Source organism: Meleagris gallopavo, chromosome 13 (assembly GCF_905368555.1).
Source record: "Meleagris gallopavo chromosome 13, MGAL_WU_HG_1.1, whole genome shotgun sequence".
Classification (NCBI taxonomy): Eukaryota; Metazoa; Chordata; class Aves; order Galliformes; family Phasianidae; genus Meleagris; species Meleagris gallopavo.
The window spans coordinates 16,229,471-16,249,642 of NC_139416.1; the positions used below are offsets into that span (position 1 = coordinate 16,229,471).

Consider the following 20,172-nt stretch of genomic DNA (forward strand, 5'->3'; position numbering starts at 1 on the left):
GGCTCCTGGAACGTGGCCCCAAAGCCTTTGTGTGGCAGAGGGTCTTTAAAACCCAATGGAGAGGCTGCTAAGGCAAGAACAGGTTGCAAATGCTGACTGGAGGCAAAGCAGGGCACTTCACCTTAAAAATGAAAAGGCAAATCCATGTCTCATAACTTCCAGGATGCAGCGTTATCAGCACAGTTCTGATAAAGGCCGTGAATTCTTTCTTGCATTCTTAATTATTAACAGGAAGGATGATGCATGCAGGCACTGTGGGGAAGGTGCTATTGAAGCCAAGAAGAGCAGAGCCGAGGTAGGTTTCAGCCTGCAGAGGAGGCTGTGAGTTCCCCAGGTCCATCACCTTGTGCTCGCTGAGCTGCTCCTATTGCAGGCTTGGGAAGGGTTTTACTTCCAATAATCACTCTCTTGAGGAAAGTAAAATTTTTTTAGTATTGGCAAAGTATCAGCAGCATTTTATAAGCAAAGCCATTTAATTTCTGTAGTTTAGATTGCTCCTAGAGAAATCACTCACAAAGAGGGAGGGGAATAGCAGATTCTTGAATGAGATTTTGCCCCAGGTACTGCAAAGCAGCCACCTGGGATGCATGCTCACGTGCTCTGAGCAAGGCTGGGGCTGGGCATGTGCCCACAGCATTCTTAATGATAGCTAATCTTGCTCTTGACTGCAGGTTTGACAAGTGTGGCCATGATTCTCTTGGCTGACACTGTGCTGCTGTTCTTCAGAGCATTTGCAGGATGGTGTGGTTGGGCACCCACCCGAGAAGACAAAATTGAGGCTGAAAACAACAGAAAAATCACTAGTTGTTATGAGTGTCACTCACTGGGCTTGTTTTTTCATAAGGATTTGTCTTGGTGTCCTATCACAGATGAGTAGCTCTTTGTCTTCCTCATTTTTTCTCAGAGGTATCTAATATTCTTTATTAGATATTCTTTATTCTTTATGCAATTGCTGAGCTCACAGTGTGATCTCCATCTTCCTGTGGTCACAATGTGACCATGTGCATGAGAACACCTCAGAGACAATCCAGAGAGCAATGTGGGATCTGTGAGCTTGATGGACTGAGGTAAATGGGATGGTTATCATGCAGGAATGCTCTGAAGACCTACTTCAAAGTGGGGAGAAAACCCAAGGCAGGGGCAACTGGTGTGCCTGGTGTGCCTCCCCTCCCAGCTCTATCAGCATTGGGCTGTCAGCCCTGGGCATGAATGGCCCCAACAGAGAAAACAAATCTTTGATAATCTGTAGAAATTCTCAGTTGTACTCCACAATCTGTCACATAAAAGTTTATTGTGGACTCTGAAGCAGTGAGGCAAAGCACCAGAGTGTCTCAGGCTTTCTGCAAAGCTCTTTCTCTTTCGTTATGCTACTCTTTGCTGCCAGCTCTGTTAAAATAACCATTATTTCCCTACTTTCAGTGCAAAGCTCAGTAAGGTTGGTCCCAGAATGGTAATGCCCCACGGAAGCCTATGCAGGAAACTTCCCAACTTCACTCCAAAAGTGTCATTCATGCTCCCAAATCTGCTCCCAAGCTCTCTATGGTTATTTTACATGGGTGTGAAATTCTCTTTGACCTAATTACAATTTCCACTTGGCATTTTGGTGCTGGAAATGTACGCACAGAGCTGCTGAACAGAAGCATGTCAGATGTGCCATGGTAACCTCTTTGCTTTCAGGGCAGGCAAGGGCTGTAGGCACCAGGATTGTTTTACATTTAAGCCAGTGTTTAATTCTCCCAATAGCACTGAGATTGCAAGAGCTCAGAGCCTTACACCGAGGATTAAGAGAGCTCCTAAATACAGGGCTGTTGTTGCAGGGAAGGTAGAATAACAACAGAGCCTCTGAGAACTGTTCTTGAAAAACATTTATTTCCATAATGGGTTTATAGCGCTGACTTCCAAGCCTCAGTACAACAGTTTTCCCCTACACATGATTCTGGGGACCATTACCTTTGATGGAATAAAAGAAAGAAAGCCATACAGAGAAGCCCCCAAACTGACAGTTTGGTACCAAACAAACTGTGCCCAGGTCATCTCTGAGCCTGAGCTGTTGGGTGTCTCAGCCTGGCTGGGACAGAGCTCCATGCTCCATCCCTCGGTCACAGTGCAGGAGGCACTGCCTGCGGCCCCACATCGCTGAGGCTGTTGGGTTGAGCTGCAAAGATGGGCTCACGGGCAGAGAAGGCTGCAAGGATTCAGCGGCTGCCATTTATGCAGACGTTCAAAAGGAAATCTACGCGTTTCGGTTTCACCTCCTGAGCCCCAGCGTTTGGAAAGTCAAATACAAACCCAGAGACCAAAGTACACAAAATAGTGAACAAATGTTCAGACATTTCTAAGCCCCCCCAGTTTACTGTGCCATGATACCTTCAAAAAAGAACAAAACCCCCACATTCGGATCGCGTTGGATCTTATTTTTAAGAGGGAGGGGTAGAGATGTAGCACGTAGCATAGCAACTGTCAAGCAGTGTTTAAGGCAAATTTATTCCCATTTATTAAGAGATGAAGGTTTGCTGTTTGTTCGCTTTGTTCTTTAAGCTGCTAGATCACTTCTGAGCTGGATGTTGAAGCTTAGACAATTTAATCAAAGTTGGAGTGCACTCAACTCGTGTTCACCTGAGCCTAGATCAGACAAAAATATCATTCCCAAAAGTATCAGTGAGAACCAATCAGAAAAAACAAAGAAAAGAATCCATGATCACAACTCCCCCAGAACTTTCTCCCTTCAGAGGTTGAGCCCAACTAAATAATACATACACACACACATGCAAAGAAGGACAGGATGGCAAGCTGCTACAAACACAGTGCTGAATATGAACCAAAGCAGAGCAAAACTTAAATTCCACAGATGCGAGAACATGGAAAGAGTTATGAGTTAAAAAAAAAATGGGGGGGAGGAGGAGGAAACAGAACCCCAGAGAGGAATGTTTGATGAGATGGAATGGAAAATAGAAGTCCGCTGTGTTCAAAGAAAGGGAGTTCTGAGGAGTGCACACAGAAAGCTGGGGGCTCAGCTGCCTCATCTCTCAGCTGTGTTAGTTTGCTGTGCCTTCCCCTCCCTTGGAGATCCGGGTGTTGGTGCCAGGAGGTTCCTGTGGTTATTCAGTCTGTGCATCATAATTAGCCCCCCCTGCCTTCTTCAGCTCGTTCTTGATGTAGTCCTCATCCAGCTCTTTGTGGTCGCTGATCACAAATTCTTTGGCAAAGTTCTGCAAGAGGTAAAGAAAGAGCCTGTTAAATAGAGGATGCTTGTCCAAGGGCTTGTGTAAAGATGTCCCATGCCTGGAGGTGTTGGAGGACGGGCTGCATGGGCCCTGGGCAGCCAGCGCACGGCAGGGGCTTGGAGCTCAATGATCTGTAAGTCCCTTCCAACCTAAGCCATTCTACAATTCTATGACTCAACACTGAGCAATTTTATGTGTCTGTGCTTCTACAGGCACTGGCTGGAAGAGCTAATCCTGCCCTGTGCAGTAGCTTGTCCTAGCAAGAAGTGCACAGCAAGGTTAGGTCAAGTTCCCTAAGTAGTGTGGAAACTAACGAGCTGACAGCTGCCACAAACCTTCAGCATGGTCTTGGCCATGTCACCAGTCCTGTTGGTGCCCCAGTGCTTTTTGGGAGCCCTTCTCCTAAAAAGAAAGCCAGCTCTACAGCACACTGCAGAGCCATACCCCCGGATGGAGGAAGGATGCTGTGATTAAAGGCAGAGCAGCATGCAGATGGTACCAAGAGCACATAAGTCCACTTCGGTAGATTTACTGACCTCTCCTTTGAACTATCTAATTCACATCATGGCCAAAACCAACATATTGTCCTAGAAAGGCTTTGTTAATAGGCTCCAGAGTGCTCTGTGGTCTAATGATCCCAGGTGACCTTTAAGGACACGCTCTGTTAATGCACTGTGTACTGCAAGGCAGCTCGCTGGCTGCTGGAAGGCTCTTTGTAACAATGTGAGCCAGGCAAGCCCTAGGCAGCATGCTGCTACGTGAGGCTGGGAACAGAGAAAACCTTTCTCAGAATGGATCTCTGAGACCAGGACTGCACAGTGCCTATAGCAGAGAGAGTTTCCAATTGGTTTCAGACTCTCAGCCATGAGAGAGCTCTTTATTTGGTATCGTCTCGAGGGTCTCTGTTTGGGATTGTACTTGGATAAAAGAGGGGGTGGAGAAGGATGCAGCTTGAAAGAGCCCCAGCACTTCTTTCACGCGGTGGAAGAATGGAAGGGAGAGCAGAACAGCTCCCTCCCCATTAGACCCCATGCTGCACTGATCCTGTTTCACACTGTAGGAAATCCTCACTGCTGAAGGGTTGATTGGGGAAAAAAAACACAAGGCTTATAGCAGCTAGGAGGAGCCTTGTCTGTTCTGCTTCAGCCTATGTTCAGCTTTTCTGGTGTGAGGACGGACAGATGTTACAGGCACTCATCCATGTCTTAGCTGAGTTCAGGGGAAATGGGAAATAAAGTGTTTATTTAAGAAAAATATCATGTATGCAACTACGTGGCTTCAATGCTAGCTTGACTTCAGTGACAACTGAGTCAGGCCCATAACCTTTATGAGAAGGGTTCCATGAAAAACATATTTTATAAAGCAGAGGGTTTCCTTTAATGCCCGGTCTGCAGAATTAAGCTGTATCTGAAATTAGGCTGCAAGTCCACTCATGTATGGCCAGAGGGAAGCTATGTTACAGGCACCAGCAATTATAATTACTCAAACACTGGACACTTCTCAAGTGGACACTTACCCAGATGATTCCTGGGTGATGCCCTATGGGTGTCAGTCACTATTTCATGTCAGAGGACACCACACCAGATTGGAATAGTTTCCCCCCAGCAGTTGGCCAGATGGGTTATGTTCCCAGCCACTCTTCAATATCCTCTTAGCTGATGGGGCCACCTCATGTGCCAGATCTGTGCCCTCACAGAGCAATCTGGGTCATTGCTATAAATAACAAGTTTATTCCTTTCTGTTTGCAGGTGCTGTAGGGGATCCTTTGGTTCTTCACACTGGCTCTCCCCCACCACGGCGTCCCATCAAGCCTGGCCCCAAGGGAGAAAGTGCTTGGGGTGAGTTTACTGCCTAGCATTCCTGATTCTGGGATCGTGCTTGACCTTTCTCCAGCCACTCATTGTGCTGAACTGTCTGAGTTCTCTGGGGCTGAGCTTTGTGAAGATTTGTTCAGGGCACAAATCATAAGATGAAGGAAAGCATGTAAGTGTTCTAAGACTGTTGAAAGCATCTGATGACTCCTGTACCATCAGGGCAAGAAGACTGTGGCTCTCAGATTGGAGACCAAACACTTAGGGTCAACAGCAGCACTCTTCAGCCAAGGGCCATGTTACCCAGAGTTCACTCTTTTTTTTTTTTGCTGAAAATGCCAGAATAAAAAACAACTCCCAGCTGATTTAATCAGGTCTGATGTTAGCTGAACCAGGCAATGGTCCCTATTTGTCGTAACTGTCATCTGCAGTTATAAATAACTGATCACAGCAAACTGGCTCAGACAAAGCTCAAGAAAAGACTGGAGCTTTGAGTAGCTAGCAGCAATGCCAGCATTGATTCAGTCAGCTTTCTGCTCTGCCACCAGATTTTCCTTATGCCCTTAAGAGCTTCTTTCTCTTAGGGGTGGGGAAAGTCCGTGGTGTTTCTTCCCTCACACATGCCATTATCTAATGCCTCTCAAGTGAATTGCAGAATACTTGTAGCTGCCTAAGGCATGGTGCATAACTAAGATGCTTGAGTCCTTGCTATGCTGACAAGCATCTTCATTTCAACTCCTCTACTTCCTTTTCTTCATCCCCTACCCCCAAGCTTTTTACAACCACAGCAAGCCCTGCAAGTGAATCCCAGCCTTTGTGTTCATACCAGTCACCAGCAGCCTGCAGATAAGTGAAACAATGACACCATTTATCACTCACACAACATGCCAGTAACCACAGTGCTATGCTTTGCCTCTTAAATCACTGAACGCGACATAGAAAGTGCGATTTACACATGGCTCTTCAATGCACCAGCCTAGCACTTGCTTCCCTTTGTGCCTGAGTAGCTGAGGGTTACAGCTAAGCAATGCAGTCTGCTGTGACATCCACATGTGCCACTATGGAGAGAAGGGGCTCTGACCACGCAGGCCAGATCACAAAAGCAGAGCCTGCATCCCTCCCTGGCAGGTGTGAAATTTGTGCAGCAAGGTCGGTCCAGACTTTCTCTTCCAGACAACTTTAAGGAGGAAAACAAAGGGCAGAGTAGATTTTCTGCCTAATCCAGGCTCTGAATGTTTAGCATCTGGGGTCATAAAATTTCCCTGAGCTGGCCAACGGAAAATCTGCTTGCTGCAGATGCTGTACCAAAAAGATCTGCGGAGGCCATTATAAATCCCAGCATGGGTAGGCCTGCAGCCAGGAGGAAAATCCTTGTATCGTCTCTAGACACAGGGGTTCTTAGCAGTGAGTGATGGTGCCAGGTAGTCAAGCAGCTACCTGCTGTTTTTATTTACACTGGGCCTTGCTGTGGCCTCCACTGATGCTCAAAATCCTCAGATCCACTCTGCTTAATGTCACTGCTCCCATCCATTGGACATCTTGTTTTCTGTGCATAAGGTACTGCTTCAGAGGAGCTGACAGAGTCCATAGTTCAAGTTTCTTTTTCAGCATGGTGTGAGTCCTAGACCTGAGGCCGTGTAGGAAAATGAGAGATGTGCTATGGCTGCAGCAAAGGTATGTTCTAGCAGGGCTTCCCTCAGAGCAAGGAGAGCCACAAGGTTACACGCACTGCAATACAGCACCACTGCCCTCCACTCTGACTGCACCCAACCTGGTGCTGCAATCAGGTAAGAGAGTCCAAGCCATCAGCAAAACTCCTCTCTTCCATTTTATACCTTGCCAGCTTTTACACACATCATTTCCAGCCACTGGGAGAAGCCAGCTCTAACCTCTGGCAAACGCATTGCACAGCAATGGAAACTGCATTTCAACTGATCTGCAAATTCTTCCTACCCGTTCTGCATCCCACTGGGGAAGTCACAGGGCTGTGTTTCTGATGTGGGGTGATGGGAAGCTGCTTAAAGAAGTTACTTCTGTTACTTATAAAGTCACCACCTTCTCTAAACCAGGAGTAGGAGTTCATGTACGTCCATATCCACTTGGTATGGTCATTACAATAAACCAGAAGAGGAGAACTGTCAAAAAGTACAATTCTGTTTGCCTTCTCAGCAGTACCTCATATGAATTTGATTTTCTGATTGTAAAAAAAAAAAACAACTATTAAATCATTTTCTGTTTGAGTCACCATACTAACATAAGAAACCCAGTGCACATACATGGATAGACCATTATATATGGTCTATTTGCCCTTAGTGCAAAGACAGTAACTCTGTAAGTAGGTCCTTCATCATGGCAGAGCAGCATCAGTGCAGTGAGGAGCCCAGGAGGAAAGAGAAACAGGCAAGAAAGATCTGACCATGAGCTCCAGAGCAGGAATTCAGCAAACTTCTTGACATCACTGAAGTCGGGCAAATTCCTCACCAAAAATAATAATGAATAAAATGCCATGAATATTTGCTCACAGAAATGGAACTGTTTTGCTTTGAATATGATTTATGCAAAAAATAGAGCACGTGATTTTGTGGGGGCAGGAGTGCTGGAGAAAACAGAGAGGAGTGAAAAGTTATGGAAGGCAAATTGACAAAGGTTGGTCAGCCCCTTGCTCAAACAGCTCTGCAGGGGAAGTCAGTCCCATTGGGAAAAAGAGCTCCACTCTGCCTAATGAAGGGTTAAAATCACCTGGTAGGAAGTGCAGTCATGAAGGGAAACAAGTTTGTGGAGAGGAAGCAACATTCAGAGAAACAAAGTCTTGATTTCAGTTCTTCAGCCTTTTCATCCCAACCCTTCCATGGCAGCACTGCCACTCTCAGCCCTGCAACCATGGGGCCTGGGCTTGTCCTTACTCAAAGGAAAGCATGTAATCTCATCCCTCTGCCTCTCCCCAGAGCGAATGAGGCCGTTTACTTGGAGGCCTGACTCTCCTGTACTTAAACCTACAGTTGCCAGGTTGGACTTTGCAGGAATTTTTATGGCTGAATTGCACCTCATGCTAGCAGGCGTTGATCACCACACTGAGCAACTCACAACAGCCTTCAATTCTGGGCTCAGGCCAGCCTGTCCGTGTCTCCTGAGCTTCTGGGATAAAGGAGGTCAGAACAACAGCTGGAGAGCAGAGGGAGTCTCCTGTGCTAATGCTGAGTGGCCATGGCTTGTGTAAAAAAGAAGGGAAAAGGCAGAGATGTCTTTGCTGCCAGGAACATAAAAGGTGAGTTTAAGACCAGCTTTGGATGATCTCCTTTGTAGCCAAGCAGAAAACATGCCCAGAGTCCTTCTGTTCAGCTGGTATCTGCTGGCATCTGTATGCAGCCTTGGCAGGACTGTTAGTGGCTCTGTGTACTCAAAGAAATGAAGCCCTTTAACTGGAATCATCCTGGGATTATTGTTTTGTCAAATAAGTTCTTTAGCTGGAGGTTTTGCTCCCTGTCCTGCCCTTACTTCTAACCTTCTTGCAGCTGAACTGCTTGGACCAAGTCACAGAGTGGATCTGAGAAAATAAATGGCTGTGAAAAGTGCTACTCGGTGTTCCTTAAATGAAAAATGCATTTTTTTCTGCAATTCAAAATAAATGCAGTAAATGCATAGCCTTCTTTCCAACAACATCAAAGAGTCAATAAGGACATCTCCAAATAAGTAAGATCTGATTCTCAGCTAGTACTGTTCAGGGGAAATACAGTTATTTGTATCTGATGAGATCCATCACTATAATTTTATAGCTGTTACAGCTAAAAATCAATTGTTCTTTCTTCCTGAGAGATCTCCTGGCAGCCTCCTCCACTGACCAGCAGCACCACTCCCCAGCCACCTCCCACAGCCTTCCCAGCACCTTCTCCCCCATCCAAGGGAGGAATACAAAAGCAAGGGCACCCCAGTTCCTCTCCTTGCTTTATAACATTGCATCCTTTTGCTCATGAGCCCCTAATCTACTCTTCCAAGGTTAATATCCCTCAGGTTTTCCTTATGGCAGGTGCTTCTGGGAGACGGTTAATAATCACCATGTGTGAACTCTCCTTGTCCTACAGATGCAGCTCTGTGGGTTTTGCTTGCTGGGAGGTATTGAAGCTGACTCTCTCCCTTTGAGCCTCTTGGTGGAAGAACAATGTTTGCTGGCTTTCGTTCAGCTTTGAGCAGAGCTCAGCCATAGCTCATCAGCGTGTCTACAACATATCAGAGAATATAAAGCAGGCTCCTCTCACAGTGGTGCTTTGGTTGTGGATAAAAAGCTGCAGTTAGCTTTTGCAAATATTACAAGATGGCAAATGCCCTTCGAGTTTTACTTCTCAAACCGGAGATGTGTTGTTCTGTGAGCCCAGCCAGTCTCTCCCATACATCACAGAACTGGAAGCTTTTATCTGCTGTACAAAGAAGTCTCCTCACGAGCAGCCAGGGATGGTTCATGTTGCACTGGATTCTTAACTCACACAAGTTACTGATCAAACATGAAACAAGTGGAATTGCAAATAATACATAGCAGACCTAAGGGACAGATCTTAGAACAGAATTTGGGAATGCTACTCAACCCAACAGAAATAAATTGTCTAAACATCTTTTAAAAATCTTGGTCTTAGTGACTTTAATATGAGTCATTCATTAGTACTCTATAATTTCCTCCCTGGTTGCAATAACACAGTTTCAGCTGCTTCACATGAGCAGAGATTTGCTGTCCTGTCTCACAGGTATCAGTATGGAAGTTTCTTTTCAGAATGAGCCCCTCTGCATAGTTGTTCTTTCAGAAGATTTTGTTATATTGTTCATGCTTCCTATCTAAACATCCTCTGTATCACAGAAAACACCAATGAACTGAGGATTTTTTTTCCTCATCCTCCATGTGGTCCTACTGGAAGATATCTTTATATCATCAACAGCAAAATAATTAAGGGAAATTATTGCAATATTCAGCTTGTTCTCCTGGGGCTGCAAGAATGACCAGTTTATAAGGAATTGAGCAGCCGGCCCTAAGTCTCATTGAAAGAGCTAATCTTATTTTAAACACTTCTTCAGAATACATGTGCTGAACATGAGCATCTTCTCTGCCTTTCCAGCAGCAGCTCTCTGCAGCCTTCCACCCTTCACTTCTCTCTGGTAGGTGTTTGCTTTCCCTCACTTTGACAGAGCTTGGGCACATTGCTGGGGCATCAATTCAAGAGCAGTCCTTCCAAGGCGTGCACCAAGCACATTTCTCTTCTCTGATATGCCCACAGTCAAACAGAAGACTATTCAAACCTAGTTAGCTATTAAAAGCTGTTGGTTAATTGGTACTGCTGGGGACCTTAGACTCCATTTGATTGTGTTCATGAATTCACTGTACAGAGACAAAAGGCTTCAAGAGAAAAGTTTAAAAACGGACATAGATCTTTCTGTTTAGATTTACTTGCTTAACTTAATAATGCTTTGTTCTCTACCATTTGATAGTATGTCATTTTCTTATCAAGGAAAGAGATAGGAAACTTCTCAATGGCAACACAGGGGGAAGCATATGTTCCCTCCTCTGGTAATAATTAAGATGTGTTTAAGTTCAAAGGTGCTTCTTTATGCCTGAGTTCTCCAAGGGCAGATATCAAGTCCTCTTAGTAAGCAGTCAGGCAATAAGAAACTGTCTTCTTTTTAAAGGACTAATCAATAAGGTGAAGCATGACCCAATGCTTCCCCCTCTCTCCCCTCCTGCCGATGCTGGCAGAGCTAAAAGCAATGAGAACTGGCTGAGAAGGGTTACCTGTACTACTTCTTTGACCAGAGTCTTGTCAGTCCCGGTTTTGGCTCTCTGCAGGCCGCTGACATCTTCTCCAATCCAGGTGATGAGGGCAAACTTGACTCGCTTGCTCATGGCATCACCGGTGGTGAATCGGACAAAGCCGAACAATCGAACATCATCTGGAGGGACAAAGCAACAGAATTAAGGTGACTAAAACCAGAAACATCCCCTCCTCGCTGTTTTTTGCAGTAAGAATTCCTGCTCACAGATTAAAGACCAAAGAGCACTGATACTGCACCATGACAGCATTGTGCTGGACTAGCAGGGCAACACAGGAGCTCTGTTCACATGTCCTTTGCTGGCAAAGCAGAACTGGGAAGAATCTGGTTTTGCCCATGCTTCACTAGTGCACTGCTAATGAGTTTGGAAATGGCTAACATACAGTCAACAGGCAGTCTGAGAGCACAGAGCTCAGCCTGGTTACACATTCAGCCCAGAGCTAACCCAAGTTACACATTCAGCCTGTCTGATCATTCATCTCTAGGTCACTGCTCAAGAAGAGAAGAAAGATTTCCCAGCCCGTCTCTTAGAGGATAGCCAGATTAAGATCACATTTTATAAAATACACCCAGAAACTGGCCACTGTGCAAATCTGATTGTTTTCCTGCTTTCCCTTCAGCAACATTTCTGGTTCACTTAGAGTACGAGTTTGCAAGAAAAAGAGGAGGGTAGAAGAAGGAGCTAAAGCAAATCTGGAGCTGCTTCCCCAGATGTGCTTTTCTACTCTTTCCCAAGCCCTGTAAAGAAAGGCTTTAGATTTAAAAAATGTTCTGATCTTTGCTTTCCATCCACTTTCTGCCATATCAGATCAGATGAGAGTTATTTAGTCTGGCTCTATGTGTAAAAACCTTGTACACTCTTTGTCTGGAAGAGTTTGTACTTTCATTGCGCAGCAGCTCATCCACTGAGACTGCTGGACTCCTGCATGATAACAGACACTTGGTAAGCATGTGACACCATCCATCCTATCCCAGCCTCAGTGGCACGCAGGATGCTGGAGCCTTACCCAGGACTGTGCAGAGAAGCAGAGCAGATGGACAGTTGTGCAATCGTGGAATATATCTAATCATAGCTACTGCATCTGTTACAGGGCACTCAAGACCTTTTTAATGAAGTGAGATGACTCAAAATAGAAGAACAGACTTGCTGTTTGAAAAGAGTTGTGCTCATTCTGGCTACACTTGTTGTGACCAGTTCAATGTGTTTTGTAGGTACTTGCTGTATCGACTGCTGCCAGGTGAGAACACGGACTCCAGGTGCAGTGACATGTGCCAAAATTCCATCCCTTAGGTCAGCACACTCCAGGAAGGGTCATGAGTGCCCTGGGAGCTCCACGGGATGGGGAAAAGCAGCTGGGAATTGCTCATCCCCAGAAAATATGCTGCTAGGAAAAAAAAAAAAGGGAATATTCTCTGAAAGCTGACAGATCTCAGATTCTTAAACACCGTATTTTGCCAAAGTGTCAGTAAAGAGAACTTCCATTTAATGAATGTTGTCAAGTTTTAAAGTCCAAAAGGACCCAAACACCTGTGTTCTGCTGTTTTGTTCTCTGTGTTTTTTGCCACTGACAGAGGACTACTGGGGGAAGCTGGAAAATGTACATAGGGGTGTGTGAGCCTGCTGGAGCATTTCAAACAAACTCCTCTAAAGATCTCAGATTTGAAATGAAAAGAAAGAGAGTTCTTACTCAGATGGATCTTCTGGCAGACTAAAAGAGCCATGTGCACAGATAGAGCAGGCAAACAAAACTTCCCTCTCAGAAGCCCAATTACTGGCAAATGCACCAAACCTACGGTGAGACTCCTGCTCCTGACAGTAAATCCTCTTGCCAAGATTGATTAGAGCTGTAAATGAACCGACAGCCAGGAAATACCCAAGGTGAAGAGAGAGAGCAAATCCCCAAACGTTACTATTAACAGTTCCACGGAAAAAAGACTTTGCTTTCCCAGATCTGACAGGAAAGGAGGCCACACTTTGCTAAGAATTGTACTGGGGTTCCTATGGGAACTCGGCACTGGAAGGCACTTTAATGTCACCAAGTCCTGTCCCCTACAGCTCTGTAACTGTGTCACAGCCCTTCTCGTGGATAATCACTTTCCACTCTGAGTGTGGAGGTTTTTGATCCCTGTTCTTCTACCAAAGGCTGTTACAGAGCCTGAAGCCTGCTTTGGAATCTACTCCTTTGAAATGAAGCTAATGCAAAAGTAGAATGAATGGGAAGAATCCAAAGTAGGGATCTATCTGTCAGTATGAACCCAGGGATCACTGGAAGCAGCAGGATTTGCTTCTCAATGGAGTTTCCCATCCTATCTGAAAGCATTGGCAGCACCCAGAGCCAAACCCAGCAGTTCCATGTGGGCTATCAGAACACCTGGACTCGGTGGCTGGACAACTACCTCGTGGTGTTAAGTCCCAGTAAGTTTAATGAGCAACTGCAGGTTAGATGTGGGCTCTGAGTCACTGCCCTGCCTGAGGCAGGTTTCCAATGTATTCAGTACAGACTTCCAGTGCACGATGCTTTAACTCAGGGTGCCAGTCCGTGACTGCAGTGGCTGAGGAGCTCTTCAGCAGATACAGATGAAGCCGAGAGGGAAAGTGAATCAGAGCCCTTAGCAATCAGCCTGTCTCCTTTCCCAACAGGACAACAAGGACAGATGCAGGCTGTCTTAGCACTGGCTCAGCCTGGTTATGTGACCCTCCTGATGAAAATCCCTGAGCAGAAGCAGTTGAGTTTCACAATGAGTCCGAAGCTTGTTCCGAGCGATAACGGGATCAAAGCAGGACTTCTTTTATGCTCCCAGATTTTTTCTTTCACAGTTAATGGGCTCTGCCCTGCCAGATCACCTCGCAGCGCTGGGAGCCATCGGTGCCATCAGTGCTGGCTCTGCTCAGAACCTCAAGGCGTTAATATTCCTCCTCCCCTCCCCCTCCTCACAAAAAAAAAAAAAAAAAAAGGAATTTTGCTGGATGTGGAGGGAATCCAACAAATCACAGACAGAAGGTTTCCTCTGCAAGAGGAAATCCTGCCTAGCTCTACACAACCACCTTCCTCATCGCTCAGCCATGAATTTCAGGGCAGAGAGAAGCAATTAAAGGATATTATTAATAGATCTGGGTAGAATGGAAATAGCAGCTTTATTTGAGAAGATCTCACAAATTACACACAGCAGAAATTAACCTTAATTCCTACTGATATCACTATTCCCTTAAGTGCAGTTGCACAGCAAGGCAAGAGGGCTATACAAACAATTAGAAGTACAACAAATGCCTTAATGAACTTCAGTTATTGTTTCTCTCCAAGCCCCTTACGAGGCAGGATTTCCCAAATACACTGATTAAACTGCCTTTGGCTGTAAACAAAGCTTGATGCGGAGCTGCAGAGATTTCCTTGATGGCATTTTCCTCTTTTTCATCCGCTCAAACCCTTTGTTTCAGCTCTACACAAAAATTCCCCGTTGGGTTAGAATGCACTGACTCATCAGTCAAAGTATGAGCTGCAAGAAAGAAATTCACTCTCGCATCATCATACAATCAAAGAATGGCCTGGGTTGAAAAGGCCCACAATGCTCATCCAGTTCCAACCCCCTGCTATGTACAGGGTCACCAACCAGCAGCCCAGGCTGCCCAGAGCCACATCCAGCCTGGCCTTGAATGCCTCCTGTGGCACTGGATGCCACACTCTTGGCTTCACCTGCCTGCTACATCGGGGTGACAGCACGCAGCCCACGGGAAGAACTGCTTCTGTGTGCTCTCCCCACAGTGAGTTACTGACAGTGCACAACAGGCTGTGAGAAGGATTTATTTCATTGGGTTTATGTGAGATCAACCTGTCAGTTTTCCACCTCTCTGGCCACCCTTTCAGCCATGTGGCTGGAGGTGCAGACAGAACCCATCCCAACCTCTCAGCACGCTGGTTTTGTCCCTGTACTGAAGCCTGTGCATCTCTGCTGCAATACTGCCTTGCACCACGCAAGCACATTCATTAAGCCATCCAAGACAAATACATCAGGTTTGACCGCAGAACCACAGCTGGGGCACCAACCATGTCCGTGGCATCCACAGGGGCTGAGCAGGGCACCCAGACACACACGCATGAAGAAGAAGCTCCTCCTGCTCCCTCTGCTGTGCAGCATCCTGGTGGATAAGCCACAGCTGCCCCGGGGACAATGCCAGCCCTTCTCTGCCCTGCTGCCATGTGGGGGCAGGATGCTGGCATTGGCTTGCACTAAGTTTGTCTCCTTCCCTGAAGAAAGGAAGGAAGGGGTGCATTAATCCGTCACCCCATGTGCATTTTTACAGGTCTTACCTCCAACCTAAGGTGCCAATGCAATCTTGGTGATCTCTCTCTCAGATCTTAACTCCTAAATTTTATATACAGGCCAGTGTTTATAGGGCAACTGTCATTAGCCCACATTTGTACCAGAAGCTAGTTCCATTACTATTTTCTTCCTAATTCTCTGTGTCAACCAGGAACGATTTTACAGGGTATTCATTTCAGCCCAAAGATTTCCAGTTCTTCCTCGCACTGAATGCACAGTGTGTTTTTGGTCTGATCTTTTCAGACACATGAATAACGATCCCATTTCATGCTGTCATCGCAATTATTTATCTGCGCTGGGGCTTTCCAAAGAAAAGGCTCATTATTTCTTTTGTCAGAGATGCATTGAGAAACAAGTGCTCACATGTGGCACGGAGGAAACAGTCTTCCCATCTCTCCACTACTTAATGACAGGATGAAAAAAAAAGAGATTAAAATAAACAACAGACGGAGGCCATGCAATGCTCTGCTGCTCTGTGGTATGGGAAGTGAACCCAGCTGCCCGTGTAGTCAGGTATCACTGATGCACCCCAAAGTTGAAGCGGATGTTTCTGCCTGGTGGTTTACGTTGGTATCTCAGTTATAAGTCATCCTGCTGTTCTCAGCAACAGCAACACCAGTCCAATGATGAAACTTAAGAAACAACAAAACCCAGAAGCCTTAACATCCTTCTGTACAATAACCTTCAACTCTTATCTGGCTTTCTGGCTTCCAATTCACCAGCTCAGCATTTTGCCTAAGTGAACTCATGTCCATGTACTACTGAACACCAAATTAAAGCTATGCCTGGACCCAAGCCATCTGCAAAGGGAAAAGCCGTAACTGTGAAGTCAAATGGATCGAAAGCCTTGAATTAAGTCCTTGTTTAGTGCCGAGGTAATCTGTGCTGCTAAACCCAACCAAAACAGTTCTCAGCCAGAAGACACAGGGGGTGTCTACACTGTGTTTAATGACCCTGACGCAATTAATGCCCTTAACTTATGGTCTCCAGACTCTCTGGGTCAGCCAAAGGCCACTGCAGTCACGTAGGCTGGTCATTACACAGGAGTGCAGGAGGAAGTGCCATCACCAGCCACCTCTAATCTCCTAATAAGGACTTGACTGTGTCAGTGGTTTAAACCAGCCTGATGGCTTTAGTTCAGAAAAGGCTGGAGAGGTGTTCACACCTCTTGGGCTGCCTTTGGAGGATGGAGAAGACTAAAGCAGTGCCTACACCCTCACAGCCCAAGTGTCTCTGTCATCTTGTGGCCTCACACAGACCTTGCCAACAACAGCATGGCAGTGACTGATAGGCAAAGGTCCAAGGATGAGGCTGTGCATGTCGCACAGGTGTCACACTGGGATCTTGAACAGAAGGGCACTGAAAATGCTTCAAGTATGAAAATACTTTAAGTACGCAGTACTTGAAAGTTTTCTGCCGGTACAAAAAGCTTAGGAAGAGACAGCCCCCACCCCAGGACATGTAGCATGGTTCCCATGTGCAACAGATATCTGAGAGTAGAGCAGGATGAGCCCCGTGGCTGATCAGCCCCATCTGCACCGCCTTCCTTCAGCAGCAAAACATGGGGCTCTGCAGGGCTGGCTCCTAACATGGTCGTTTTCAGCTGCTACTCTATTTAAAAGAAGCAATTTCAAGCAAATTCTTACTTTCTCCTTTGACCTCAGCCTCTCTAATTCCCTGAGGAGGTTTACAGACTCAGTCATGGGCTGCGTGAAAAGAAAAGTGAGAAGAAGCACTGCCACCAACAAACCCCTCCGGCACCTCCCAGGTTCTGCCACCACACAAGGCAGACATCCACCATGGACAAATGTCCTCCAAACCAGTACAAAAGGCCACCCTGGTCTCAGTGCCACATGAATTAGCATTAGTCTTGGTGACATTTTGCATGCTGAGCGTTTTCAGCTCACGCTCTCACCTTCAACCACCAAATTATGCTCAGCTTCTACCCAAGGCAGCTGCAGCACTTTGTAGCTTTGGGGGCAGTGTTCTTCACAAAACAGGAATTTGAAAGAAGGAAGGAAGTTCATTCTAATGTCAGGGTTTTTTTAATCCTTTCATCATGTTTTCTGAAGCTGTTTGCATCAGTGGCAGCTCTTCTTTCCTCCAGCAAAACATAGAAGGAGCTGAGGTAGCACCAGGAGGGAAGAGATGCAGCAATAGGAGGGAATCATATCTAGCAGCTCTTCCCAGCCCTTCCTACTCTTTCTTAGTGACTTTGTTCCAGTAAAAATATTCCAATGAGCTCTTCTTTATAGTAATATTTGGCACCTTTCTTCCAGATGAGAAGGAAACTACAACTGCTCATGAGCCCTGTTCTCAATCTAGTGGACCATACAAAGGGTGGCTGCACAGATGGAGGCACCAAAACCTGGTCTCACCCTCTGCAAGTGCTGCACTTAACTTGTGGGTGGAGGAAGGTTCTTTTGGGTGCTCAGCCAGGAGCCTGGGACCTGAGCCTGCCTACTTCTCCTGGCCTGCAGTGATTCTGCTCCAGAGAAGGTTTGGGAATAACCCCTTGCCTCTCATCTGCCAAGGAGCAGCCCTGCCAGGTGCATGAGAAAAGAGGGAAAGAAAGGGAACCCAGCTGCTGTAAGGGGCTGAGCTGCACATCGAAGGCTAATGGGCCACCCCAACCCTACTGATGCCTTTCACTTAGCTCTTCCCATTACCATGCTGATGCCTAAAACATGTGCAAATGCCTTTTTGTAAAAACACTCCAATAGTGGGGCCAGCTTGCCACTTTGCTGATATAAATCAAAGTTTCCATAAACTCTGCCTATTTTAATACCTTGTTTTTTAAAGGTTTGTCACATGCAAGCAATGGCAAGAAAACAAAACTGGCCATATTCCAAAGTGTAATGTATGCCTCCATTAGTTGTTGTTCGCATCCAACCCAGCCTGGCCAGCGACTGCTCCGCGCCAAAGCCCCTCCTTCTGCTTATCCACACGATGTAAGTATTCCCATGCTATGGCAGACAATGAGAACCATTCCTGTAGAGGGTACCACTCCAGACAAAACATCAAAAATCAGTCCAGATAAAATAAAGACATGAGCTCCTGAAAAACAAGGAGGGGAAATAAATGGAGAAGGTTCCTCTGCAAGCCTCAGATGTCCAGAGACATTGGAGACACTTGGATATCTCAGCCACAGGAGACATAGAACACAGCACTGATGCTGCTGCTGCTGACCTTCCAGGAAAACAATGTTGAGATAACATTGGGCTGAACTTCAGAAGCACTGAGCTCTGAGTCCCCCTGCATGCTAGCTGCTCTTTTTTATCCTAATATTGCACATGAAGAGTTAGGTGGGAAGGACTTTTTGCCACATACATCATCAGCTCTTCTGACATCATCTAAAGGATGATTTTTGGTTTTGAGAATATTTCCTGCAGAGCTCCCAAGAACAGCTGGAATTGAGTAGCTGTGTTAATCCTGGTGAGAACCCGCTGCAAACGTCAGAGCAGAGCATTCTGAACCCTTCTGATCAGCAAAGGCTACAACACATTTTCTCCTTTGATATTTTTTAACTGACCAAATCCTGCCCACATTTAAGTCACTGGAAAATCCTTCTCTCTGACCCAGTGAATGCAGCCAAGTCCCGGGGCAGGGAAGACCCACGGAAGAGGCACTGGCATTTCTATGGACGTGGGGCTCTGCCTGCAGTGCCAGGGCTCTGCACACCTGGAGAAGGGAGAGATTGTTCAGCACCCAACTCCTCTGCAGTACAAATATAACATAAAAACACAGACAGACCTAATACTTGCTCTATAACTAGAGGAGGGAGGAAGCTTTGCCAGCAGCAGAGCAGCATTATCTACAGTTCATTACAAATGCTTCATACCAGTGCTGTTAAACAGCACCAAGCCGGGGAGAAGCTGTCCCACATCCCCCAGAAGTTGTTTGGAGCAAAATCAAAGCTCGTTTTTGTAAAAGGCATCGAAAGTTGCGATCAGATGAAGTTAAATATCTGTCTGTTTATCTTTGGTTTTCCCTGGGCTTTGTTGATAATCCACATCCGACAGTGGAACAATCAGCTGCCACGTTTCAACCCGGAGCCCCACGGGTGGGTCGTGCAGTGCCACAGCCGCCTGTTCCCAGCGCATTGTTTGGGGCAGAACCACAGCTCGGATTTCACCTTCTGAAAAAATCTGAGCAAGCCTTCTACACGAGGCTACATCGGCACCAGGAATGCGATTTGCAGGATACATTTATTGCAAAATAAGCTGTCTGAGTTCATTTTCAGGCACCAAAACGGAACGCTTTTTTGCTCGCCGGCAAGAGGTCACGCTTTGCAAACGCAGTGCTGAACAATGGGACTCCTGCTAATCGAACCTTTTGTCTTGGTGGTGGTGGAGAAGCAATGAGAAATTGTGCAAAAGGGTGGAAAAAGCCCCAAGGATCTTAAGTCTGGGGGTGAAACAAAGGACTGGCTGGACTATGGACTGCAGGGAGTTGTGCTTCATGGCAGCAGGAAACCCAACCGTGCAGGACAGGGGAAGCAGCACCAATTCTAATTCCCCCAAGTTTTCTCCCATCTCTCCTCCTGTATGTGCCAAAGCCATCGGGAAGGAGCTTACCTGTGCACTTCCTCTTAAAGGTTTCATAGTCTACCCCTTGGTCTCCGGGGACGATCGTAGAGCCGTTGTATTTAAACGTCACCCTTTGGGAAGGGGAAAAGAGAAAGGAGACAGTATTTAAAAGTCAGCCTTCCGGAAGGCAAAAGAGGAGAAGGGGAGGAACGTATTCCAAAAAACATCCCGGGGAAAGGGGGAAGAGGAGCCCGGGAATAAAGGAGCATCGGTGCCCGTCCAGGAGATGCCGGCACCGCGGTGCACCTACCAGTTCACCTCGGTGGCATCGTCCCTGACGAGGTTGTACGCCTCCCTGCACGCCTCCTTGTCGATTTTGGTGGCCATGGGGACGTTCGGGGGAGCGGGCTGGCGGCCGCGGAGCGGCGCGGAGATGGGGACCTCCGCCGCTGCTGCAGCCGCACCGCACCGCGCAGCGCC

General features: G+C 46.5%; 1 protein-coding gene and 2 long non-coding RNA genes across 6 annotated transcripts in view; 2 read left to right on the forward strand and 1 right to left on the reverse strand.

The window, feature by feature from the left end:
- The window catches only part of LOC104913055 (uncharacterized), a 49,312-nt gene extending 41,174 nt beyond the window's left edge, over window positions 1-8,138 (forward strand). For all 4 annotated transcript variants that reach the window (XR_014886237.1, XR_014886238.1, XR_014886239.1 and 1 more), the window contains exons 3-5: window positions 4,973-5,062; window positions 6,644-6,709; window positions 6,879-8,138. This is a non-coding gene — a long non-coding RNA (uncharacterized LOC104913055). The remainder of the gene's footprint in view (window positions 1-4,972; window positions 5,063-6,643; window positions 6,710-6,878) is intronic.
- COTL1 (coactosin like F-actin binding protein 1) lies at window positions 1,851-20,145 on the reverse strand. The gene is made up of 4 exons (XM_010718102.3): window positions 20,003-20,145; window positions 19,741-19,823; window positions 10,806-10,963; window positions 1,851-3,209 (listed from the first exon to the last, which is right to left on the reverse strand). Exons 1-4 carry the CDS (start codon window positions 20,077-20,079, stop codon window positions 3,099-3,101), a joined length of 429 nt encoding a protein of 142 aa, XP_010716404.1. The 5' UTR covers window positions 20,080-20,145; the 3' UTR covers window positions 1,851-3,098.
- Window positions 10,858-17,933, forward strand: LOC146543505 (uncharacterized). Its single transcript, XR_014886242.1, has 2 exons — window positions 10,858-10,990; window positions 12,056-17,933. It is a non-coding gene; the product is annotated as an uncharacterized LOC146543505 (long non-coding RNA).
- Window positions 20,146-20,172: the final 27 nt, after the last annotated feature.